This window comes from Saccostrea echinata, unplaced genomic scaffold (assembly GCF_033153115.1).
Source record: "Saccostrea echinata isolate AGI-Se365-2 ecotype Australia unplaced genomic scaffold, CSIRO_AGI_Sech_v1 ptg000014l, whole genome shotgun sequence".
Classification (NCBI taxonomy): Eukaryota; Metazoa; Mollusca; class Bivalvia; order Ostreida; family Ostreidae; genus Saccostrea; species Saccostrea echinata.
The window spans coordinates 12,913,653-12,941,200 of record NW_026889763.1 but is presented as its reverse complement, the minus strand read 5'-3'; the positions used below and the strand labels follow the sequence as shown (position 1 = coordinate 12,941,200).

The following is a 27,548-nucleotide window of genomic DNA, read 5'->3' as shown; positions in this document are numbered from 1 at the left end:
TTGTGTCACTGAAATAAAATATAATTTCTGTTAGCCAAGGAGAGTGTTGCTGATCTATAAATCCAACATTATCATGTTCCAGAGCTAAACACACACAAAAGAAAAATATAGGAACCTTGTTTTCAGAATATTTAATAGTAGAAAATATATTTACTGGCCACATCCTAATAATATGTAAAAATATATAAAACACAATTATGACAGTTTTCTGATAAATTTCAAATTGTAAAAGCATAGACACTTTAACATGCTTGAAATTATTAACTTCTCTTAATAATTTTTTTTCAAATTACACAGTTAACAACATGAATAAATATGAAAATATTTGAAAAAAAAACTGAGATTCATTGAAAAATACTTCACGTGCACAGAAACAAATCTTAACTACAAATCCGTATGCTTTGCCCACATTCTATAGACATCTAGAAACTACAAATAAACTGAAATAACTACACGTTTAATGATAAATTTTGCTACTTCTGTATTGATGCCATAACCAACTGTGCTGAACTAACAATGATGTCCTCTAAAACTAATCCACAACATTGATCTGGTTAACTTAAAATCCCGTGTCTCATCTGGAAAATGTCGTGTGTGAGGGGATGTGTGTGTGTTTTAATATAATTAATATGATAAGGTAACTGTATCTTGGCATGAAAAAAAGGCAGATGCCAACAATAATGTCTATCTTTTGAGTCAAATTTTTCATTTGATTGGGAAAAAATTTGATTTAATGCGATAATATCAAATGCAATAACCATAAACTGAACTGTAAATTTATATGAAACTGTCACAATTCAAGACTTGTTTCATTCATGTTGTTATGATAAATTCTATTCCAAAAATACCTACTGAAAATAGGGGCTCCAAATAACATGATATAACAGGCATTTACCCTCGAAGTGTCATCCTCATTCTTTGCCAAGTAAATGATTATCTGCAGGCACATTAATGACATTATACCAGAAACAGTGTACATGTATATGAATATCATCTGTCTAAAAGTTCATCCAACAGCTGATGTAAACATTCTGATAAAAACATTTTTTTCCTACAACCTGGTTCAAAAGATACAATTACTTGAACTATAATACACTGTATATAAGGATACATGCATATACACTATATTTTTTTCATGTACACATAGCTAGAATGACATATTTTGAGTGGTTACTGAACAGTTTGTAAACTGCTGCATATCATATCAGTTGATATTTTATACCATGGCTACAGTCTGGTGGTAAATATAAACTTGTGACATTATCCAAAACACCACTTTACATGTATAGAAAAGTTATTTTACATGTATAGAAAAGATAGCAGTATAAGTGTAGAAAAAAGTAATAAAATTAGGTACATTACGATCCTGTACTGCAAAAAAGTACAAAATACACTGTACATCCCTAAATCTGACTGGTTCATTTGTTCTTTAAGACCATTCTAAAACTGCACATAAAACTGTGCTAAAAGTATGTCAAATTATTGTAACATTTTTTATCTGGTAAAATCTATTTTCATACATATCAATTCACACAAAATATGCAAACTTCATACCAATCAGTTCAAAATGCCCCCAGTAGTGTGGAATGTTTCATTAAAAATGTGCAAAACTCAAAAATGATCTGTTGACTTCATATCTCATCAAATTAACAAAAGAAAATGCCCATGAAATCAGAGGTAAGAATGAATAAAACAAATTAATTCCGTATGAATCTACATAAATTAACTGTCAATAATACACCACCCTCATTCATCGACCCTCTCTGTCTGGAATATTTTGGTGGGAGTCCTAGTGATGACTATTTTGGGGGGTTCCCTCACAGCTTCCACAGGTGTATTCAATGGTTTCTCTGCTGAGAGATCCTTCAGTTCAGTGTCATTGTTATTAGACAAATTCGTTGTACTGTTAGATTTCTTGCTACTGGTGTCAAGTGCTGTATCTGGGGACTCGGGGAATGTGAAGTTGAATATCGGAGCAGTGCCTCTATGGACTTTGGCTGTGGAGGCCTTAGGTAAAGCAAAGTCTACGGAGTCCAATGGCTCAGCATCCAGCTTAACCTCTACACTTTTATCTAGTAAGGGAGATAACTCATCACTATTGGAGTCCGGAGATTTAAACGTAACATTTCTTGAAGGTATATCTATGGAATGAGTCCGAGACCTAGCTGGGGGCTCTGGCTCTGTTCTATTGTTGATTCCCTCGCTCCAAGATTTGCGTCGCCTCCAATTGTGTTTGTGCTGCATTCGGCTTGGAATGGCAAACATTGAACTTGGTTGTAAGACATATCTAAAATATTTAATTTCTATTTAAGCAAATGCATATCAAATATGGACAACATTATCCTAATCTTTTTTCAAAATCAGAACAATTTTAATCTCAAATAACCATTTACTAATAGATTATTGTATGACTTTAAAGTTTTTTATCTTCTGTCAGAAAATGAATAAATTTGATATGTTGACATCAATCATTTTAAAAAACTTCCCATTCTAAACTAGGTTTATACTTAAGTATGGCTATGTTCTTACACAATGTCCCCTTTCTTTAGTTTACACTGTGGGTGTGGGTTAATGATGATAAAGGATAATGGTTTATTGCTGAGTTCATCATCACCTGTAAAATGCAAATAAAATAGCATGGAATAAATAGGATATTCAATGTTATATGGTTAGATATGAAATTTATTTCACGAAGGGACAGGATTTATTTTTATATTTTCAAGTGCAAAACAATAGTGAAAATTTCGAAAAAAAATCCTGTCTAACTAGCGATATAAATGCCATATGCCCATATCCAATTATAAAAACATTGAATTTTCTGTTTATTACATTTTCTTGGGTTCTCCTTTTGACTTTATTACCTAAGAAGTTCCAGTTGTTATTTGTGAAAAGAATTCTTTATAAGAGTAAAATCTTGTGATAGAATTTGAACATCTCATTGCAATTACTGATATTAAAATTTGTTACAAAGAAAATGAATCTACCCTCAATTAAGCATGAAAAACTACAGGCTGCAGGCTGCATTTTTGAGTTTCAAGATTTATCAAAAAGATTTACAATCAATAAGAAGTTTAATCCTCGAGACATTTTTGCATATATACTAGATAATATTCTTTTTCTTCTGTTGGAACAATTTCCTGACAAACAAGATGTGTTTGTGAAACACTGATGCCCCCGTATGGCAGCTTATGGCGAAGGTTAAAGTTTCTCAAATGCAAGTCAAAATCTAGGCCAAAAGATAAAAAAATGTTGGTACCCAAAGAAAGGTCTTGTCTCGAGGAATATACCTGTGAAATTTGAAAGGCCTAGCTGCAACTGTTCAAAAGTTAGGGCGAAGGTTAAAGTTTTTAAAAAGTGAGTAAAACATCAAGGTCAAGGTCAAAGTGGTTGGTATCCAAAGGAAGGTCTTGTCACAAGGATTACATATGTGAAGTATGAAAGCCCTAGCTCCCACCATTCAAAAGTTATGGCCAAGGTTAAAGTTTTTCAAAAGTAGGTCAAACTCCAAGGTCAAGGTCAAAGGGTCATAGTGGTTGGTGTCCAAAGGAAGGTCTTGTCACAAGGATTACATATGTGAAGTATGAAAGCCCTAGCTCCAACCATTCAAAAGTTATGGCCAAGGTTAAAGTTTTTCAAAAGTAGGTCAAACTCCAAGGTCAAGGTCAAAAGGTCATAGTGGTTGGTGTCTAAAGGAAGGTCTTGTCACAAGGACTACATATATGAAGTATGAAAGCCCTAGCTCCAACCATTCAAAAGTTATGGCCAAGGTTAAAGTTTTTCAAAAGTAGGTCAAACTCCAAGGTCAAGGTCAAAAGGTCAAAGTTGTTGGTATCCAAAGGAAGACCTTGTCACAAAGAGTAAACATGTGAAGTTTGAAACCCCAAGCACCAACTGTTCAGAAATTATGGCTAAGGTTAAAGTCTCATAAAATTTTGCAAAAGTGGGTCAAACTCCAAAGTCAAGGTCAAATATGATGGTACCCAAAGAAAGGTCTTGTCACAAGGAATACACATGTGAAATATGAAAGTCATAGCTCCAACCAATCAAAAGTTATGGGCAAGGTTAATGTTGACAACAGACAGACAGACAAACAGACAAACAGGCAAACAGGACAAAAACAATATACCCCCGGGATCTTTCGATCTCGGGGCATAAAAATAGTCAAGATGGTGTACCTATTTCATATTGTTTGTACTTACAGCTGTAGCCTGATGGGTCTATAGACATCGATGTCATCCTACTACGGACAAAATCTGATAGATCGTTGGGGACAGCCCTCTCAAAGAACTGCTTGATGTTGAAGGAAGACTTTTTGACTTTGGTTGGAGAGGCCTTTTGTTCCTTTTTAGTGGTGTGATGTTCTTCCTACCAGAAAATTATTGTCCTTTTAATCATCAAAACACTCATCATACAGATAAACAAATCCAACAGTGGGTACTGTGAAATCACTAATTTGCCAAGGAGGTTAATTTTCCGAGTTAGTTTTCATGGTATGAAGAGTCCTACGAATTCAGGTCCTTCAACCATGAAATAAAATCCCCACAAACCAATTTTTTTCCCCAAACCATGAAAATTTCACCCCACAAAAATGTGATTTTACAGTAATAAGATACTACAATTGTACACGTATTCCTACAAATACTGTTTGCACATCATTTTTTTGGTATAGAGATTGGGGTGTTACCACTGAGAAAATTGGGAAAAAACTTACATAAAAAATTGTTGCATTTTGGTTTTCTGGTATTTTAACATCAATTTTATCATTAAGCTAGGAAAAAAGGATAAGAAAGTGAGGCCAAGATCAAAGGAAAGGTCAAGGTAAAATATGTTGATGATGTTGAATAGCTAACCTCAACATATATCAGCATATGAAGTTTGAAAAATATCTTAATTTGTTTCTTTGAAACTATACTAAACACAAATTTGAAGTCAAAGTCAAAGAAAAGGTCAAGGTCAAAACTGTTGATGCAATTGAATAGCTCTCATCAATATGTATATGCATTTAAAGTTTCATAAAGATATCTTGATTTGTTTCTTTGAAACCATACTAAACACAAATTTGAAGTCGATGTCAAAGAAAAGGTCAAAGTCAAAAATATTGATGCCATTGAATAGCTCTAATCAATATGTATAAGCAAATAAAGTTTGATAAAAATATCTTAAAAACTTCCTTTGAAATTTAGCTAAACACAAATTTCAAGAAAAGGTCAAAGGAAAGGTCAAGGTCAAAAATGTTCAAGCAGTTTAATAGCTCTAACCAACATGTATCAGCATATTAGGTTTGATAAAAATATCTTGAATAGTTTCTTTGAAACGAAGTTTAATATAATTTTAAGACAAGTGAGGTCGGGGTCAAAGGATAGGTCAAGGTCAAAAAATGTTGATGCAGTTGAACAGCTCTCATCAATGTATATAAGCATACAAGATTTGATAAAAATATCTGAAGTTTCTTTGAAATTGACATAATCACTAAATTAAGAAAGTGAGGTCAAGGTCAAAGGAAAGATCAAGGTCAAAAAATGTTGATGCAGTTAAATAACTCTTATCAATATGTATCAGCATATGAAGTTTGATAAAAATATCTTGAATTGTTTCTTTGAAAGTGAGCTAAATGCAAAATATGACAGAAGGACGCAAGACGGACTGATAAACATTATATGCCCCAGCCATATTCATGGCGTGGCATAAAAATATCTTCCTTTGTTTGTTAATGCAGGATTAATGGTTGAAACCAACTTAGAAAAAAAATTACATAACCTGCGTGGCTGCAACTGTTAATTTTTTGCAAATATATGATCTGCCATTATAGGCCAATGTTGACTGACATTTTTAAAATAAATTGTTAGGCCATTAATTTTATGCAGTTTACCCAATCAAGACAATGGGCTCGCAGTGGGTGTAACCAACTGACACAGGATGTTTACTATTTGATGGCAGCTGATCCCATCTCTGATGTTTAGAGGGGTTCATATTTGCTCTGCTCTCAATTTGCATTAACAAACAAAGCAAGCATTTTATTGTTCAAAGCAACCAAATGTTAAGCATTTGCAAATTTACAGAAATGGATATAAGTAAATAAAATCTTCCTATAAGAATTTCCTTCTCTTTTAAGGGGAATCTTTCTCACCTCATCACGTGTGACAAATACACTCCTTTTTTCTGATCTATAAATAGCAATCGGAACCTCCCCGGTGACCTTACAAAGGCCAATGTAGAGATCCCCATACGTCTTATACTTCACAAGTATGTCTCTCTTCACCTTAATCTGAAATAACATAAATATAAATTCATTAGACTTGGTCTCCATATATGGTTTAATTATATCTTTCATATTTAGAAATAAATGTATTTTAAACTATAACATACTTGATTAGTTTGTTCTCTTGAAGAATACTAGCATCATTTTGTAGAAAATCAGAACAATAATGCTTCTTAAAATTTATAATGATAGTTCTCTGAAAATGGACACCTGAGATTCTTCAGTACATTGTGTACCTATGTTTAAGCTGAATATTAAACATTATTCTATGACCTCAAAATCTTCTGTTGGAAGAAATTAGTTAGTCCCTGAAACCTATAACACTACTTGTCTTCAAAGTCTCCATTGTAACTACTACTGAAAGTTTCCTCTAATCCTACAGAAATAAAACAGCAAAACAAAGTACAGAACTAGTTGCCTCCCTTACACTTACACTGAACAGATAAATCATAAGAGTACAAGTCTTCAGTTGTTGGGGTATTTTACACTACATATATGTAGTTGTCTTCAGTTGCTTAACATAAAACTTACACACAGATCACACACATATATATATATAAATTATGACTCTTCCATTGTCCCTCTCATCAGTAATTTACATTAGACAGATATGATAGTACAGGTATTGTATTACCTCCCTTGTATCTGCATTAGACAGTAATTTCGATTTGCCTCTTTTGCAGTTTACATGATATAAATAACTTATGATAGTACAGGTCTTGTGTTACCTCCCTCATAACTTACACTTAGACAGTAGCTACAATTTGCCTTTTTAAATAACTTATGATGTACAGTTCTTAAGTAACTCCCTTGTAACTTACACTAGACAAATGCCCTGAGTTCTCCTCAGCATCAATGCCCAGCAGAAGTCGTACAAACTTGATGAGGTAGCCTTTAGAACAAGTCTGATACAGGAGAGTGTCCAACATACTACAACTGAACACCTGTCCTGCAACAAATGGAAGACGGAAAATATGAACCAAACTAGACCGCATCTCTTCACGTAGTTTCTGCAATATATGGTAGTGAAATGGTTGAATGTCATCATAAAATATCATTAAGTTTGTATCAATGATCCAACAGTCACATAAACCCAGCTAGTGTACAAAATTTTCCTTTGCCCAAATGCTCAAGATTAGCAATTTTTCAGTAGTCCTGACAATCTTCAAAGGAATGTTTAGTAATCTCTATGTTATTTTGGAATTTCTTGTTGGCAACTTTTTCATTGAATTTTGTACACTGGTAACACTACATGCACATGGTTCATATTCCATCAATAATTTAAACATTATCCCGAAAGCAGTATGCAAAGCAAATTCATGTATGTATACAAAGATGAAAGTTTGTCGATTCAAACCTTCTCTAGTCTTGCAATTTTCCTAGAGTATTCATCATGAGGCTGAAACTGCATGAATTTAATGTTGGAGGTCTGTGATATCTCAGTCAGAATGTTGATACTGGGGAATAATCTGAAACCAAAATCAAAAGACTTGAAAAACTGGTATGTTTCTCATTAATAAATAACTTGATTGGAACTGGTATTTATATTATTATTAAATAAATTGTTTCTCAAAAGGATTGAATATTCTTAATTCCAAGTGACTCACTTAAATATAGACTGTACAGTAACGATGGTATCTGCGTCTGTGAGAACGACTTCTTTAGCCTGATTGGAGGATCTGTTTACAATAACTAAATGACTGGCCTTGTTGATCCCTGCCCTCAGTAAATCATCCACACTGACAACAAATTCAAACATATTACTATGGATTTTTATATGGTATTTTTTTATTTTTACCTGAATCCTTGTATTTTTCATTTTATAATGTTACAAGGTTCCTTATCTATAAACCTCTTACCTCTTAATGTTTCCCTTCATCCAGTAGACCATGGGGAAGTTTGCCAGCCAGTCTACATACATACTAGAAGGTCTACAATATCAAAGAGTACTGATATAAAGATGTGACATCTATTGTACAAACAGTAAAAGACACTGTCTCAGATCTCATGGGTAGTTATATAAAACATGGAAGATTTAAACAAGGTACATGTATGTAAGGTGTCAACTTAAATCTCAGTGTCTGGGTAAGTTAACCAAGTCAGATAATAATGCTTCTCCTTTATCTGGAAATTTTTACTACATAAGTATATCACTTGCAAAGGAAATGAATCATATTCACATCAACTCTAACAACGTATCAAAGGGACATACAACATGCATGAGTTTTCTGGCTTAATTTTCATAAAGCTGAGCACATATCCAGACATAACCTGACACTATATTGGGTACATCTACAGTGTAAAGTACTCACTCTTCCTCCAGCATTAAAACAATGGGACTCAGAGACTTGATGCTGAGGAATTTGGAGCGGAGGGGCACAATAAAGTTGTACACGCCCACACAAATTTTGTCAGCTGAGAGGATAATAAGGTGATTCTGCCATCTGCTGTCTCTAGAATTCTTGTAATTCACATGGCTACAGTCCTAAAATATTCAATTGAAATTGATGTATGGAAGAAATCTACATAGTTTGTACATATTAAGTGACTTTCCAAAGGGAGACAGCTTGTAGGCTGGGTCCTTACCTCTGCCCATCTGAGACAGCAGGGATGGCGAGGATTCTTCACTAAGTGACACAGAGTCTTTCTGCACCCGGTCAGGAAAATGGGGGGACAACCGGTCACAAACCTGTACACAGAATTGAGTTAAGCTATAAAGCTCTATAAATAATTATGCATTAAATGTAAAATCGAACATATTCCCTTTTTAATTATACTTTGGTAATAACCATTAGAAATATAAAAGAATGAAACTTTTAGCAGATGTTTATAAACATAAACTAATCTTACTCTCTCTAATAATTAATCTTATATACATGTAAGTATTCATTCCCAAACCTACTTATTTCATGCAATGTAATATGAACAGTTTAAGGACATACACAACGTACCTTACCTACTGATAATTTTTCAAGATATTCTCAATTTAAATTTAAAATGCCATCAGATGTTCGTAGACAAAGTCAGCATGTATCACCAGGGGTTTTGAAAAGATATCAATTGATGAAAGTTCTTGTATAATTAAAAGAAAAATATACAAAAAATACTAAACATATATTCTAGATGTTTTATTTATCCAAACTTGTTTTAGAAGAAGTGTACAGCAGCATATATAGACATTAAAATGTAGCACACAGTTCCTTTAAGAATTGGAACTCTTCAACTCCAGGGAAAAAGACAGTAAAGTTCAAACTACGTTGCGTATGTCCTTAATACATGTGTACCAGGTACTTTCATTTTTAAATTTATTTCAACAATTTGCATAAATGAAAATGACAACATAATCTTTGCAGGAAAATAAACAATCATATATTTGTGGGTACCACAGTGACTACAATATAATTAAAAGACAACTATATATGTAAACATAATAATTAAAAACAATCTATCACTACTAAAAAATATATAAATACAGGTAATTAGTATTGCTTGGTAAAGATTGAAGAATATTAATATTAATAGGTGTTACTTAGAGCTTAAGTTCAATAAATTCTAAAATGTGCAATTATTAGTTCTTTAAATAAGAAATATTGTTTCCAACTTGATATATTTATATTACAATGAACATTCTAAATAACTGAAGTTGTCTGAACAGAGCTGATATTCATCAGACACAAAAATACATGTACCATGTGTGCATGTTTGGTTTGTATACATGTATCTCCTTGCGATAAAAGGCTTAAATATTGTACCCCACCAATCATTAAGCATAAAATGTAGGTCAGATGAAGCATTCAATGCACTCATCAGACAAACCATTCATTAAGGCACCAGATATGCAAGTTTTGATTGGATATTAACAGTGATAAGGAAGAACCAGGTCTGAATTATGACCTTAAAAGGAATTGATAAAGCATAAAATGCAAGTCGGATGTAGCAACCAAAGCCTGCATCACATTTAGCATCAGTCTACAGATGTACCAACTGCCCATGTGAGTTGGATAATCCTTGAGAAAATGTAAATGCTGAGCTTAACCTTGAATCTAAAGTTGTACTAGATGGAATGATGGACAGACAGATGGACAAGATGATTCTAATTCATCCCCCTTTCAACTTTGTTGTGGAGATGTGAAAATATTAACATACACATTGATACAGATATTTAAAATAATGTTTGTATAAAAGTCAACTTCAAATAATGTGAATTTTAAAATCACATATATATATATATATATATATATATATATATATATATATATATATATATATATATATATATATATATATATATATATATATATTAATTGAATGAGTTTTTTCACACTGTAGCTTAGGTACCCACACTAGATTCTGGTAGCCATTCCTAAAATAATGGCTCCTTTTACAGATAATCACTCAAGCATGGACAGTATACAGATATAGCAATATCAAGCATATAATCTCTACACATTTATATCCTAATTCTTTATATCAAGCATACTTTACTTTTGAACCTGTTAAGGATCATCGTGCTGTACTAGAAAGCAGGTTTTAAGCAGCTTTATTCAAAAGCTATACTTTACAAATTCATTTTTTTCTTCAGGTTTCCTTATGATACAAAACCATTTTATGCATTATTATAAAGTGATATGGTTTGTAATTTCGCTAATGCATTTTGATTAGCTTAATATTCATTTTGTCCATGAAATCTTTGGCAAAAATACATGCACTTACATAAGTATGCCAAGCATATCTCATTATCAAAACAGACCAATGTACTAATAGTTAAACCATATCACTTTATTTCTTAAACATTTTACCACATCACTTCTACTAAAAGTACAAATCTAGGATTCTTATTTCAAATTTTCTTACGTAATATGTTTTTGTTTTATACCAAATTACAGCCGTCAGTAACAAGAAAACAAAAGTGAGCTGATTTACAAGAGGTAGACTGTTCCTTCCACCACATAAAGGTTATTAGAAAAGAGTGGAATTCATCGTCATATCAAGACAGGTCAAAAGAAAAAGTTTTATTCTTAAAATTTTAACTCTATACTGCAAGACCAAAAGACTTGAACACAAAGCTCAGTATGAAGCCAGTATTCCATGCACAACACTGCAGCATTGGAAGTAAAGGCCAGTATATATCTCAGTATGGAGTATATACATGTATATGCTGCAATTCCACAAATGATACACACATTTCACATGCTCAATTTAAACATAGTATAAACTGTAAAAATTTTCTAACCAGTTATAGTTCATTTGATAAAATCCTTTAATTTGTAAAAAATAAAAACAAACAGTGGAAAAAGTGGAGAAGTCCTCATGAAATTCTTACTGTCATTAGTTTAGAATTGGACAAAATGATTAATGTAATAAATTGATAGATATATATCTAAGAGTCTAAGTGTGAGCTGTACTTAGATGAGGGATTATATTCCCCTCTGTATGTTTTTTTTACTGCCACACTCACCTGGACTTCACAGTGGGTTTTGCTTGGTCTACAGATAAAAACTGGGGTGTGGTCCTTTAACAAAATGTTTGGTAACTTTACACAATTATTCTTAAAGATATCAAATATTGTCCAATATAATTCTACCTGTATTTAGTTTATATATTACTAATAATTGACATGCTATATCTTTTATCTATCCTTTTAATACCCCTCAAAATGTTGCATGCAATATCTGCTTTGAAACAATTCAGCTTGGTAGAAAAATCTATATCTTAAACTTTTTGATTTTTACTTAATTATAGTAAATGTCTGATAAAAATTTTCAACATGCCAAACCAAGGCCAATGCAGAAAAAGCATCAACTTTTTATATTAAATGACAAAACATAAAAGAAATCAAACATGATAATGTTGACTCTATCATTTTAAAACATGATTTGATGTCAAAAACATACATTTATGTATTATACAATAACAATCTTCCTTCAATATCCAATATTAAAGATATTTTTTTTTATTTTAAAAAAATCATCATATGTCTAAAAAATAACTTACTGACACCAAGAAAGCTTAAATATTTGTACATATTATTGAGATATTAAATTCCTTAAAAATTATCATCACTTTATGTTTTGTCATTTTACTTAGATGACAGTAAAAAAAAATACCATCCACCTATTAAAGAATGCCCTCCTGCCACCATCCATCCTCAAACTCTAGATAAACATTAACATCACTTCATCTCCAATACCAGCCACAATGTTTGTTGTGAACATTGCAATGTTTTGTTGCCAACAATAAAACATGAATTCAAAGCTAAAACATATATTTATTGGCTGGGTTCCAGGGCAAAATGTGTTTTGTTGGACCCAAGAACCAAACTGTTTACCTGAAGCCATTAAGCTGAAAGCAACAGTTTGGTTTGAGGGTTTGGCGAAAAGCATTCTGCACATTACCCAGTCAATAAATGTTTTGTTATACCTTTTATGTAGGTGTCCAACATCAACAAATGTACGATAAATTAGATAATGACTCATGTAGGATCACATCTAAGCTGAGTTTTCATGAATGCAAATTAACTGTGATGTAAAAAAAAAACTCACTTTCATTCAATATCTCACCAAACGGTCAAACATAATATTTTGGGATCGCTAAGACATTAAAAATGTTATGACTTTTTTAAGCATAGATTTAAATAGCTAGGAAACAATGTTTAAAGGTATAACAATATATGCTGTAACAAATCTGAGACAGTCCAACATTACCCAATCCTTGCATGCTTTTATCTTTCACCAAAATAAACCCATACAACCTAAAAATATACCAGCCATGCACAGTATATCACTTTATACATTACACCCACCCATAATGCTCTTTACCCCATGCTCCTGCAAGAACCTACACCATAACAGACTTTCCTTAATCTAACTTTCCACAATGCCCATGTTCCTATCTACAACAATCCGGCCTGTTTACAGCCTAATTTTGCACCATTTCTACACATTACTACACTACTAGACATGAAACATTTTACCCTACTTGTAAAACACCATGCTCCTATCTACTTTTCCTTGATATTCTAATGATATTCTACCTATCTCCCCATCCCTTTACCTGTATCTTAACTACACTAGACCCAACACAGCCTAAACATTACATCAGTCTTACACAACACTACACCCTACACATTACATCTTCCTAACAAAACACCATCTCCAATTGCTCTTCTCTTCACAAATCCAAACCTGCACAGCACAACACCACCCCAATTAATACTTCACCTTACGCATTTCCTCTAACTCTCCTCTTACTCCATGCAAAACTGTGATCACCTCATGACACAGAAACTACACTTACTCTTCACTGGCCATTTCATTGTACATCAGCAATACATTGTGATTCTCAGTTGTGTTTCCCACACTCTCCCCGATCCCCCGCTGTAGGATATCTGGGGTTTCTGGAATCGGCTGGATGGGGTCCGTAATGGAGGAAGAGAAATCGATCCCCATCTGACTGGTGATAGTATTAAACACGCTCTCCTCCCCGGCAGGGCTGCTGTCCAGCTCAAGGTGGTTGTTCTCCAGAAAACGCTGCAGCTCACTCGCTATCTTCTCTGCTCAGAGAAAAAAAACAAGTCACAAATAAAATTCATTTTTTTAATAACATCTATGTTTTGATAAATCAAAAAAAAAAAAAACAAGAGGCCCATGGGCCACATCACTCACCTGAGCAGATTGGCTAGGAAAATAAGCAAAAATCAGTTCAGTATTGAAAAGTTTACGGGGGTAGGGGGGGGGGGTTAATTTTAAACTACCTAATGATGCTATCATATCACTATAACAAATGGCTTTGCTGTTCTTGAGCAGAAGATTTTTTTCCCATATATTCATTTGTAAAACTTTGATCCCCCATTGTGGCCCTCACACAATGGGGGCCCTCATTTGAACAAATTTCATTCTACACTCCCAAGGATGCCTCCATATTAATTTGACTACTCATGGCTTATCTGTTCTTGAGAAATAGATTTTTTCCTATATAATCCTCTGTAAACTTTGATCCCCCATTGTGACCCCATCCTATCGTATGGGGGGGGGGGGGTGTCATGACTTGAACAAACTTGAATCTACACTACCTGAGGATGCTTCCATATAAATATGACCAATCATGGCTTTGCTGTTCTTAAGAAGATTTTTAAAGCTATTTTCCTATATATTTCTATGTAAAACTTTGATCCCCCATTATGGCCCCACCCTACCCCCAGGGTCATGATTTGAACAAACTTGAATCTACACTACCTGAGGATGCTTCCATATAAATATGACCAATCATGGCTTTGTTGTTCTTAAGAAGAAGATTTTTAAAGATATTTTCTTATATATTTCTATGTAAAACTTTGATCCCCCATTGTGGCCCCACCCTACCCCCGGGGGTCATGATTTGAACAAACTTGAATCTACACTACCTGAGAATGTTTCCATATAAATATGACCAATCATTGCTTTGCTGTTCTTAAGAAGAAGATTTTTAAAGATATTTTCCTATATATTTCTATGTAAAACTTTGATCCCCATATGTGGCCCCACCCTACCCCCGGGGGTCATGATTTGAACAAACTTGAGTCTACACTACCTGAGGATGCTTCCATATAAATATGACCAATCATGGCTTTGTTGTTCTTAAGAAGAAGATTTTTAAAGATATTTTCTTATATATTTCTATGTAAAACTTTGATCCCCCATTGTGGCCCCACCCTACCCCCGGGGGTCATGATTTGAACAAACTTGAATCTACACTACCTGAGGATGTTTCCATATAAATATGACCAATCATTGCTTTGCTGTTCTTAAGAAGAAGATTTTTAAAGATATTTTCTTATATATTTCTATGTAAAACTTTGATCCCCCATTGTGGCCCCACCCTACCCCCGGGGGTCATGATTTGAACAAATTTGAATCTACACTACCTGAGGATGCTTCCATATAAATATGACCAATCATTGCTTTGCTGTTCTTAAGAAGAAGATTTTTAAAGATATTTTCTTATATATTTCTACGTAAAACTTTGATCCCCCATTGTGGCCCCAGCCTACCCCCGGGGGTCATGATTTGAACAAATTTGAATCTACACTACCTGAGGATGCTTCCATATAAATATGACCAATCATTGCTTTGCTGTTCTTAAGAAGAAGATTTTTAAAGATATTTTCCTATATATTTCTATGTAAAACTTTGATCCCCCATTGTGGCCCCACCCTACGCCCGGGGGTCATGATTTGAACAAACTTGAATCTACACTACCTGAGGATGTTTCCACGTAAGTTTCATCTTTCCTGGCCTTGTGGTTCTTGAGAAGAAGATTTTTAAATGATGCCATTATGTTTTCACTAATTCCTAATTATCTCCCCTTGAAAGAGGGCGTGGCCCTCCATTTGAACAAACTTGAATCCCCTTTACCCAAGGATGCTTCATGGGAAGTTTGGTTGAAATTGGCCCAGTGGTTCTGGAGAAGAAGTAAAAAATGTGAAAAGTTTACAGACGGACGGACAGACAGACAGGTAGACGGACAGATGGATGATGGACAAAATGTGATCAGAACAGCTCACTTGAGCTTTCAGCTCAGGTGAGCTAAAAATCAAATATTTCTTAATAAGCAAATACATTACATTCAAACATATTCATATGCCTTGTTCTTTGGAAATTCATTATAAATCATCTGCAAAACCGCTTTAACTAAATTTTTTTAATAAAAAGAATCTTCAAATAAAATGTTCTTTTCCAACCCATAAGCTTCAGCATTTTTCAGTGTTAAAATTTACATGGTTTTGGTTGCAGAGAAAAATATCAACCTTATTAAATACATTTATTAATAGCTGCATGACATCAAATCTCTGTAAAATGTATTTAGTTAGACTTGGAATAAAGTTATATGTTGTGTGTTTCTTCACATTTCATGAGGCAATGGATTTCAATCAAAATGGTACAAATTTTACCATGCTTCTTTGCAAAAACAGTGAAACATTCTAATGATCAAGATGCAGATCAAGAGAAAATGACAATAAACTAATAAAATCAAATTTTAGTTCAATATAAAGAATTAAGACTTTCGAAATAATGAAATTCTTCAATTTGATGATGATAAACATCTAACATGTATGATGGTCATACAAATATTTTAAAGTCATTTTTTTAGTTTTGTAAATTATTCATTATCGTGGACAACATGCAATTATTGTGAAGTTAAATGATTTGATGTAAAACACTTGTTATCAAAAATAACAAACAATTTGTTTACCTTCTAGGGTAACATAAAAAAGAATTATGTATTATACACACTTACTTACTCTCGCACTTAAAACAAAATCTTTTTACAGCTATAATTTAATGAACCACAAATCTCCTCCTGAAACAGTTTTAAATTTTAACTCACCATAGTTCTTCTCTCTTTGCTGCTGTTTTTTCTGATTTTTCTCCTCTTTGACAGGTTTATTGGAGGCTATTCTCATGTGTTCTTCTTTGACTTTACTGAGGTAGAAACAGAAATCAGAACCTTTAAGGATATAACTGGGGCCTGGGTTTAGGATCAGTTTATGGTCCATTTCCTTATCTTTATCTTTGTCCAGGTCTGTTTCCATGACAGCAATCAGAGACACACCAAATCTGAAAAGAGCAGAATAGATCTTACAGGACCTGGTCATTTCATTACTAACAAAATGGCAAATATACGGTGCATTGTGTCTACTACTAGTTTTAGAAAAAAAAAATCAAATTTGTCCTAAAGTGTATCTATAATCATTTGCTTCATTTCTCAAAGTTATAGTACATCTCAATGTAATACAGAAATTAAGGGCAGTATTGAACTTGAAGTATTACTTACTTAGAATGGACTTCTGCTGAAGTATGACAGAATGTCTGACCCTCATATTTACTGAAGAAGATGCTTTTACTGAGCTGTATGTGATAGACCTCATTTCCTGAGTGTCGGCCATACAGCTGCATCCAGGGCTCGCTAGCCATCTCTCCCTCACTGTAACATATGTACCACATTCTAATAAACTGTAAAATTGATAAATACATGTGCACAACAGGCTTATAATGTCTCATTTAAACAATGCTGATGGCCACAACTGTAGACTTACTATAATATATTTTCATAATACATGTATATACCAGTAGTACTTAAAATTTGTTTTAGCATTTGCTATTTCATTAGTTTACTGTTATAAAAACAATAAGAGTATTGAAGTATGAAGAAGAAATGTACAAGATATGTTTGTGAAACACTGAGACCCCCATAGGGCAGTTTAAGGCATACATTAAAGTTTTTGTTCAAATGAAGGCCATACTCCATGGTCAAGTTCATGAGGTCAAAAATGTTGGTACTGAAAGAAAGATCTTGCCAACAGGAATACATGAATGAAATATGAAAGCCTTAGCACCAACTGTCAAAAGTTATTGGCAATATTAGTTTTTCAAAAGTAGATCAAACTCCCAAGGTCAAGGTAATGAGGTAGGAAGTGTTGGTGACCAAAAAAAGTCTTGCCACAAGGGATATACATGTAAAATATGAAAGCCCTTAGGCTAGCAAAGACCATTAAAAATTTATGGCCTAGGATAAAGTTTAGTAAAATTCTGCAAAAGTAGGTCAACCTCCAATGTCAAATATGTTGGTACTCAAAGAAAGGTGTTGTCACAAGGAATACATATGTGAAATATAAAGGCTCTAGCATCAACCAATCAAAAGTTATGTGCAAGGTTAAAGTTTTTTGCAGACAGACAGCTAGACAGACAGACGAACAGAAAAATTATATGCCCCCAAATCCTCAATTACATGGGCATAAAAAGTCCTGCAGGATATAGTGATGACAGCAAAGTTAACTTACTATCCAGTGGAGGTGTGCACTAGAAGGGAAACAAGGGTAGACAACCCAGGGTACAAACAGTTATTGGCAAGTAGGGCATAGGCAAACTCATCCTCACATACAACATGCTCTGAAATAAAGTCAAATTACAAAAACTCACTACACCTTTATATCACATATAAACACTTGCTTCTTTAATCTATTTTAATTTCCAATCAGTGAGGAATCAAAAAGACACAGTGTGAACACAAGTGGCCACATATCTTGACAAGAGTAAGAACCAATTTACCTGCAAACTTGACATGGATTTTGTTCTCCGTTCTGAATAGTTGTATGAATTGATTTGTTTCCGGACAGAAATCTTTAACAGCCCAAGACCTCATGATGGTGTTATGATCCTAAAAATGACAGCAAATCATTATTTAATTTATATATTTTAATTTAATCTTTCCTTAATATTGATTGCTTCCTACATAAGTAATACAGAGTTACTGAGAACTTCTATAAAAAATTCAATGCTACAATTCTATGCATTTCTCCAGAACAATTACTGTCCAACAAACCTCTCTGTCCTTGTTGGTGCAGTTTTCTGGGGCTAATATAAAACATGCATCAGCATCATTCATTCTGAAATTTGAACAAATGCATAAATTTATGCAAAAAGGCTACTGAATACACACCATTTAAAGGGATTTAATTCTAATCCTGCACCACATTTGTTACCTGCATCGTTTCAGGTCTGCGGCCTTCAGCGCTGACCCTCTCATGTAAATGACCCTGTTGGCCCATTTAGGATCCTTCAGAATCATATGCATACTGGAATTCAACTCATCAGAGCTCAGCAAGATCACTGTGTATTCCTAAGGGTGAGTGAACATTTAGAATTAAGAATAACCTTTAATCTGTGCAGTTCACAAAATCACATTCACTGAAAATTTTCCACAACAGAAAATGCTTAACTTCAGATTTTATTTCTCATACACAGCTACATGTACAGATGTACAAGTGCTTGGTTGTTTCTATGCTTCAGCATAAACACAAGACATGATGCAGACATTTTTTACATAATATATGTCTACCATTTCATTTCCTTCCAAATATGACACATTATTTAGTACTTTTATATGAAGAAGATAATGTGATGATATGGAACACAGACCTCGTGTTTAGGGCAGGAGTAAAATTCCGTGAGGAAGTCCATAATGGCATCGCCCGCCAGATTCTGGGCACACACTACCACATGGTGATTCTTACGAGCTTGTCTGGTGTTGTATTCCCCTCCCGATTTCTTCCTCTCCACCCAGATAGAGCCAATACCCTCTATCTATACAAGTAATATAAGATTTCTTTGTAATACATACATGTATATATGCCGCAGTATATAAATGTCTACAAAATTTTCTTCATTATTCTGTTTTTTTCAGTATGCATTTTATAAGTTCTCAATACAGGAGGTCTAAGAGCCACAACAAAGTCAAATAATGGTTATAATACTTTAATTAACTATTTATGCTAATTTGACTGATTTTTAATTATTTTTTATCCTGTTTTAAAATTTGATGTCTACAAACCTGTCTTGGAATAAACGCAAAGGCGATGCAGATCATGAGGACCATAAAGAGCTGTCCTAGCCAGATATCGGGGGATATGTCCCCATAGCCCACCGTAGAGAAAGTCACAATGGTGAAGTAGAAGGACTCAAACAAAGTGAGGGACTTTTCCTGACTGGCTCGCTGGATGTGCTGGATCCCACACACACTGTAAATAAAGTACATTGGAACAGCTTTGCCAAGAATTAGAGACACTAATGTACTGATAGATACATACATGGTAAATATTAAAGACACTAATGTACAAATACATTGTACTGATGTGGAACATACAATCAAGCATTGGTATCTTGAACACTGATATCTCAAATACCATGGGAATCTCAAACTAATCTGGAAGTCCCAACCACTTATTATTTAAGTACTTTACCCTTGACATCTCGAAATCCTCGAATATCTCGAAGTTTTTTCTCAATCCTATCCATATTCAAGATAACTAGGTTTGACTGTATAAAGGACACAATGTACAGATACATACGTAGTAAAGATCAGAGACACTAATGTTGCTCCGAGTATCAGCAGCTGTTGAGACATGGTGACAGATATTGTCTGGAAACGTTGTTTGGTCAGGTGAAGATCATTCTGAAATACACATAAAATATTGTCATAAATGCCATCTTCTAAAACAAATAATTTTATCCGGTATCAAAACATAAATGGAAGAAATTTTCACCAAAATATTCTGATTGAAATTTACATTTATTTGCTTTCAAATATTCAAGTGAGCTATAGATGGCAGCAAAGGGAAAAACACCTAATGACCTTATTATACTCAGGAAAGCTTTCATACTTACAAATAATCTCTCCATGGCTCTTTTGGCAAGCCAACAATTAAGGAATGTTGGTACAAACAGATCCCTAAGCAGCATCGGGTATATTAGCTATGAGAGATGATAATGACAATGTATTCAAATAAATGATGAATGCATGCAACTAAATATTGATAAGAAATTAAGAATTTAAAACATTGGTTACACAAAATCTAATTGGTTAACAAATTTCAAGAAATCTTACTGTGACAATTAATGGTAGAGAACAGATGACTTCCAGAATAAAGGCTGGTTTTGTCATTAATTCCACTTTACCCAGCTGAAATAGTATCAACAAGTATCAGAAAGATTCATAAGGCATACAGTAGGAAGATTCATATGGCATACAGTAGAAAGATTCATATGGCTAACAACAGCAATAACTCCCATACAATCTCACAGCTATACCTATTATTCAAAAAGTACAAGTTCAAATATATTTCCTTGACCCTGTAGAATTTCCTTAATTCAACTTAATATTTGGAGAAATGTAAAAAAAAAAACTGCTGGTCTGATGAAAATACATTGACTTGTAAATACATGTATACCTCTACAGTTACTTTTTATCAGAAGAAATGGTAAAAAAAAAAATAAGAATATAAATCAAATCCATCTAATTGAAATGTAAAAACAAGCTACTATAAATAACTACCATTATTTTTTTAATGAAAGTCTGTTTTGTACATTTTTGTTCAGATTTAAACTTCAGTTTTGATATACAGAACCATGCAGAGTAAACCAGCTAATAAATAAAATCATGCAGCCAAGCTACAAGTACTAAATAAAAACAGACTTATAGAGGATGTAACCAAGAGCATCAAGAAAATACTATATTCAATCTTATCACAATACAACATGTACACCTAAGTAACTAATTTGAATAATTATGGATTTTGGGTGGTGATTTTGATGGATTTTAAAAAAAATTGCCTAAAAGGTGAAAAATAATCAAATTTCATATTATAATTCACCACCTAGGCATTTAAAAATATCGAAGTTATTTAATGAATACATGAACATCAACTTAGTTCATATATGTTATGAGTATGGGACATAAGATGTTGAGTATTATATCATCCATTTCATGTATATAAAAGGTGCTCAACATACAATGTATGTCAGCCTCAGTGACATTACTATCTTACATTAATTTTTTTTTTTTTGACACGCACTTAGTTGTATTATATGATTTATAAATTAAAAAGATAGCTGTTTTAAAAATAAAATGCATATACCAAACTTAGTAAGAAAACTTCATGACAATCAAACAGCAAATAAAGTAATAAAAAATATGCATGTTAACATAAACATTCAGAACCAAATAATACACATTCAGTGATGGGTAATCTATAAATTCCCTAGAAAATCAGAAAAAAATACTGCACAAGGAATTACACTGCTCACTTGATAAATATAGATATCACTTACATATACACTAAAATAAGTGGAAGTTTGACTTCCAATCTTTGAAGTCTCTCCACTAGAGTTATCTTTCCTTGTCAATATAATACTGGTAATGTGACATTGTAGGTGGAATCCCAGTGTTAAACTGTTACTAAATTTATGCAAGAGCACACTTTGCTCATATAAAACAAACTCCAGAAAAAATTCCCTTTAGAACATAATGCTGTCAAAACATATTAGCACCATGCTTATTCATGTATCCATCTACAAATGTAAGTGAGTTTATCGTCATCCAACTTGAAAAAAAATGTTCAAAAGTCATGCCTCGTGTTTTTCATCTCTGAAATAAAGCAGCTCCTGTCTCTCAGAAATGTCCAAAACTGAGAGGGGGAAATGAGGTATTATTTGGTTTTGATTATGTTTTGATTTGAACCTCCTAAGAGTATTTCCTCTCCAGGGGGCACAACTCTTTCTAAAAAAAAATCATATCCAGTTTATTTCATTCTTAACATAATAATTAAACATCTTCTTGACTGACAAATTAGCATCTCGAGAGAAACAATCTCTTTCCTACTTTGATCAACCCACCCCCATACTCCATTTTTGGTTACTTTGCATTATGTTAAGCATACTGCCAAGCTTGACCTTTTTATAAATATATAAGGATAAATATATGAATCAACAACACACACACATTGATCAGTATTAATTGTACTTACAAAGTATTTGTGACTGAGCATACCAACATAGATGTACTATCTAAAGGGATTACGTATTGACCAATAAATGGCCAGATTTACCTGTGATCTGTTCAACCTAAGCTGTAAAGGCACATATTACGTAAATATTTTTAATCAATCTCTTTTATTTGATTCAAATTTTAATTCTGTTTGTAGATACATGCACTTCTTTTTGCTATTCATTCAGTAATCATTCTCACTTAACCAATAAGGTTTCTGATTTTGCACTGAGGTTTAGATATATATACATGATTGTAAGAAACTCCTAGCTGGCAAATGAAATGTAAACAAAATTAACTTTTGGTAATGTGTTAACAATATTTTAGTTATAATGATCTGTAATTAGTGAAGCCTCTGAAAAAATGTAAATGTTTACAGTTATCACACCTTGCTATAATGTAAAAATTAAAAAAATTTCAAACAAATTACACAAGAAAATTGCAACAGAAAAAAAAAAAAACAGAAATAAAAACTCACCTTAGAAATAAAAATAAAAAGCAAGGCTTTAGAAAAGGTGAAAATGGCCAGGATGACTTCTATAATCCAGATGGGCTCCGGGCGATGTACCCAGAGAAGGACTGGCCTAAAGAACACAGGCATGGTAAAAATGTCAACATATACAGTAAGGACAGAATACAGGCCTAAATAACAACAGGCAGGGTAAAGCACCTATATATCAAAAAGTAATCTTCTTATTCCTGTTTGGCATCTGTATGCTTCTTGAATGCCATATTCTCAAAAACATTTATTTATAGTAATATAGGATTTTTAATTCAACTTTCATATAATTTTCTTTAATATAATATTTATTTATAAGACAAATTTAGATCACATGTAACCTTGTTGAAATATGGTAAAATTGCTAGTTTAAAATAATAACTCACCACCCGAACAATGAATTATTAAATCTTATATGAATATTTATTTGCATTCTGCACGACTGCTGACATGTGCACTTTTAAAGATTGATTGAGAAAGACTATATATTTAAGTAATTCTTCCCAGCCAATTCCTTAATTAATAGGAATACTTCAGGTCTCTTAAAATTTTTGTTTTATATCCGGTTTGTTACTTTTGTTTCCTGAATGATTCATGCATAACTTTTGAATTTCTGAACTGATGTAAAACAGAATCAACATTATCTGTATAAGAAAGCTCCTGTTTTAATTAAGTTATCAAATTTTTCAGACCACTATAAGGAAGCAAGTTTGAAGAAGCTTTACAGTTTCTTAAAACAAAAATTAAGCACATTAAAAGACTTGAAAATAAAATTTAATAGACTTCTACTTGGATGTAAAAATCTTGAGTGAAAAAATAGCTCAAAATCAACTGCAAAACATACAAAGAAATTATTGTACAGAAACTTTACTTTTACTTTATAACACTACACACCATAATAATGACATATTAGTACTGGCCTTAATGAACTTTTTTTTCAAAATTGAATATCACTGAAGTATTTGTATAATTCTGTGAAATACTTGATAAGCTTTAAGACAATGTGTTAATTCAGTAATGACTCACCAGTTGATTTCTGCAGAAGAAAACTTCATGCCATCCTCATCATTATCAGGGTAGACCTGGTATGTGTTGTTCCCCCCACATGGCAATCCCCCACTATACAATAACAATCAAAGGAATTCACATTAATGCAATGTCAAAAAGTTAAATTTGTGTTAAAAATATATCTTTTTATGGTGGTATACTTCCTACGAATTCTTTAACCCAGTTCTGAATGTTAAGTCTGATTATACAGTTGAACTTCCGTACCTTGAGCATCAATACCTCGAAAACCACTGATATATTGAGAAGTAAATTAGACCCACTCACTCCCCACCCCCCTTCAATTTTTTCTTTATGTATTACATCCTCAATATTACAAATCCTTGAATATCTTGTATAAGTTTTTTCTTAGCCCACTGAGTTCAAGATAAAAAGGTTTGACTGTATAATACTTTCTAAGTTAACTGTCTACTCTGTGGAAAGGCTTTAAAATTTTTATCAGACACAAAAACTCTACTAACCTTATCTACCTTTTTAAATCTTATGATTTCATGTACTTTCAAACATGGCTTTGGGTGAATTGAATTTTTAATATTTGGGACAGGAAATAAATTAACCCCCAGACATAGGTACCCCTTTATTCCTAGGTAGACTGCACAAATCCATGTCAAGTACATTGTCAAAGTAGGAGACATGCAATATCAAGATAATTAACACAAATGAATGTGTAACCCTTCAACCACTGACAGCTTTACACATTAATCAACTCTGTATCTGATGATTAAAGCCAGTTTTACATTGTAAAACACTGTGAATTTTAATCCTACTAAGAGGAGATAAATACTGGTACTAAAGAACCAAATTAAGATTTCTTTATTGGGAAACATTTTTGATCAAAAGTAAGTCATTCCTGGAAGTCACAGTGCTTTACGGACTTTGAGTTTATTCATGTTTTAACTTTCCAACTGAGCTTGTCACAAATATTGCCGTTTCCTTCTGGATACATCTGACACCAGGAAAAAAGTGATATATAAATCATTGATCTATTCTCCTCTTAATTTACAATCAATAGGTTATAAGTATAATATAGCAATGTTTAAAATTGTTGATAGCCAAATGTAGGCACCTACAAAAAAATTAACTTTATTTGTTCGAATATTTTACATACATGTACCTATTTAGAATTTACAGACCAAACATTAAAAAGAAAGATCTCAATATAAACGAAATATTTTTTTTAATTTAAAAATTTATCCAAAGAACCATCTCTTTGGCAGGCTGGAAGAAATATCAATAAGACCTTCATCTCCTATATACCAAACTTATTGCTACCATCAAGTCTCCTTATTTCATATATGCATGCTGAAAGTTAAAATATGATCTGTGAGAATGTAAAATGTTTTCCAATAACATAAAGAAAGCATCTTGCATTTGTATGACTAGTGGCTTGATACACTTCCTTTATATCTCCTACATTAGTGGCATAACCTACCATGCATAAAATTCCACGTTGTCGAACTGAATCCTAATAATGTATAGTACACACAGTATTAGCTTCACAATTATGTCAAATAGGGTCGATCCAAGTCCTACAAAATAATATAAAGCATTAATATACATGTATACTGTATACTATCGAAAATTCAAATCCTACAAATATAAAATCTCTTATTCATACTGATGTCAAATAGAATCCGTGTTATTTCAAATAATCTTAACCCCACAAAAACACTAAAGTGGATTGAGCCAAGTCCTTGAATACAAACCAATACATGACTCCACAAAGTAAAATGAGTAAGTAATATTAGTGAACTGTAGAACTACATGATCTACGGGTATTTAGAATTTTACTTAAAAACATCCATCTAGTAAGTAAATTTTGTGACATTATAAGTAGATCTGAGCTAGAACTACCAGTCAGTTTATAGTAGATGTTCTGTCTAAGGGAATCAGGTACTCCTCCCATGTCTGAAAACTTCTGGACAAATGAGGTACAAAGATACACTGTCTTTCCAGTCATGACCTTATCAGAAAACTGATAAGAGTTGAAAAGGATCAAAATTCTATAATACTGACCACTTGTCTAATGCAAGAAAATTGGACCCACATATGACACAGCATCATCATTTATGGAACTTATTTCTAATTTTGTAATTTAGACAAAATTATATACTGTCAGAGACATTGACCACTTTCTATAACAAGTTATGGCCTTGGGAAGACCATTAGAATTAAGAAAATCTTGTCAATCTTTCACTGGGCAATGACCTGGCCAGAACAAATCAGATAAACAAACACCACAGAATCTGAACTTGACACTGAAAACTTACTTGTTCCAGCATTTCTGAATAAAATTCTTCTTATTTTCCCTTTTAAGGACAACTCCTGTGTCAAAACCACTGGAGAATTACTGAAATTATAAAGATCCTATCTAATTACAGAAAGTCTTAGCAAAGGCTCCTATATTGTGATAGGTACAATTTTGAATTAAATTATACATAAACTAAATATCGTTTTAATGAGCACAACATTTAATACATAAAAAAGCATGCACATTTTTACAGGTAATTTTTTGCAGAGCTACCAATCTTTAATATGCACAAATTACCTCCAGTTACATAAAAAAAATTTAGTTTACATTTTGCATTCAAATTCCCTATTGCAAGCAAGTTTTAATGCATTTAAATTATCAGTTAATTTGACATATCTTTTTACATCAAAAATATAAAAGTATGCACTCTAAATAAAATCAACATATCAGTTTATATCAGCTTCTAGTGACATGAATTTTTGACAGATCTCTCTGTCCGTAAAAAAATTAGTAAATGATTAATAGATTAAATTAAACAAATAAACACAGACCTGTACCAATCGTCCTCATCCTCAGAGTCAGAGGCATACATCCATTTCAGATCAATGCCGTCACAGACGTGGGGCTCAGCAGCCATGGCCCGACGTCTCTATAAACACAAAGAAACATCATCAGAAACTTTAAAGAAATATCAATAATCCTTAAAAGGCAATCTTTACTCCATAAGAACATATCAAATGCTCAGTAATTCCCCTTCCTTTCTAGTACCTTTCTACGAAAAAATCTATGCATTTTGTACTTTACTGTTGTTTTGCACTGTATGAGAAAAAAAAAATAGGGGAATAAATTGTACTTATAATTATAAGCACACATGTACTTTGGAAGGACTAATAGCTGGTGTGAATACATACTTCCTGATGCAGGTCCTTGTTGCATGTTTGTAAAATAGATGTCTATTAATTATTTAAAACAACACTCAGAATTTTCTTGGTTGTGCTGAAGAGTAGAATAAGATTTGTGCATTCTTGAAGCTTAGAAATGATAATATACATGTATGTTTAAAGCTTGGACTACTTTTATCCCAAAAAATGAATTGAATGCCTGTTTATAAGCTC

At 32.9% G+C, this 27,548-nt stretch overlaps 1 protein-coding gene across 3 annotated transcripts; it reads right to left on the bottom strand.

The window, feature by feature from the left end:
* Positions 1–171: 171 nt before the first annotated feature.
* LOC133186765 (potassium channel subfamily T member 2-like) lies at positions 172–27,082 on the bottom strand. Of its 3 annotated transcripts, XM_061322063.1 has the most exons (29): positions 26,985–27,082; positions 26,453–26,532; positions 25,615–25,711; positions 24,144–24,236; positions 23,097–23,202; positions 22,680–22,700; positions 20,681–20,755; positions 20,461–20,547; positions 20,145–20,248; positions 19,628–19,814; positions 19,216–19,380; positions 18,780–18,916; positions 18,620–18,683; positions 18,346–18,454; positions 18,078–18,186; positions 17,072–17,221; positions 16,625–16,854; positions 13,556–13,811; positions 11,718–11,771; positions 8,846–8,948; positions 8,572–8,744; positions 8,119–8,190; positions 7,867–7,998; positions 7,617–7,728; positions 7,081–7,269; positions 6,128–6,265; positions 4,200–4,365; positions 2,530–2,614; positions 172–2,287 (listed from the first exon to the last, which is right to left on the bottom strand). In XM_061322063.1, the coding sequence occupies exons 1-29, from the start codon at positions 27,068–27,070 to the stop codon at positions 1,747–1,749; spliced, it is 3,921 nt and encodes a 1,306-aa protein (XP_061178047.1). In that variant the 5' UTR covers positions 27,071–27,082; the 3' UTR covers positions 172–1,746. The 3 variants fall into 3 exon arrangements, with proteins under 3 accessions (XP_061178047.1, XP_061178049.1, XP_061178048.1); XM_061322065.1 differs by lacking the exon at positions 11,718–11,771 and having other exon boundaries at positions 173–2,287; XM_061322064.1 differs by lacking the exon at positions 22,680–22,700 and having other exon boundaries at positions 173–2,287.
* Positions 27,083–27,548: the final 466 nt, after the last annotated feature.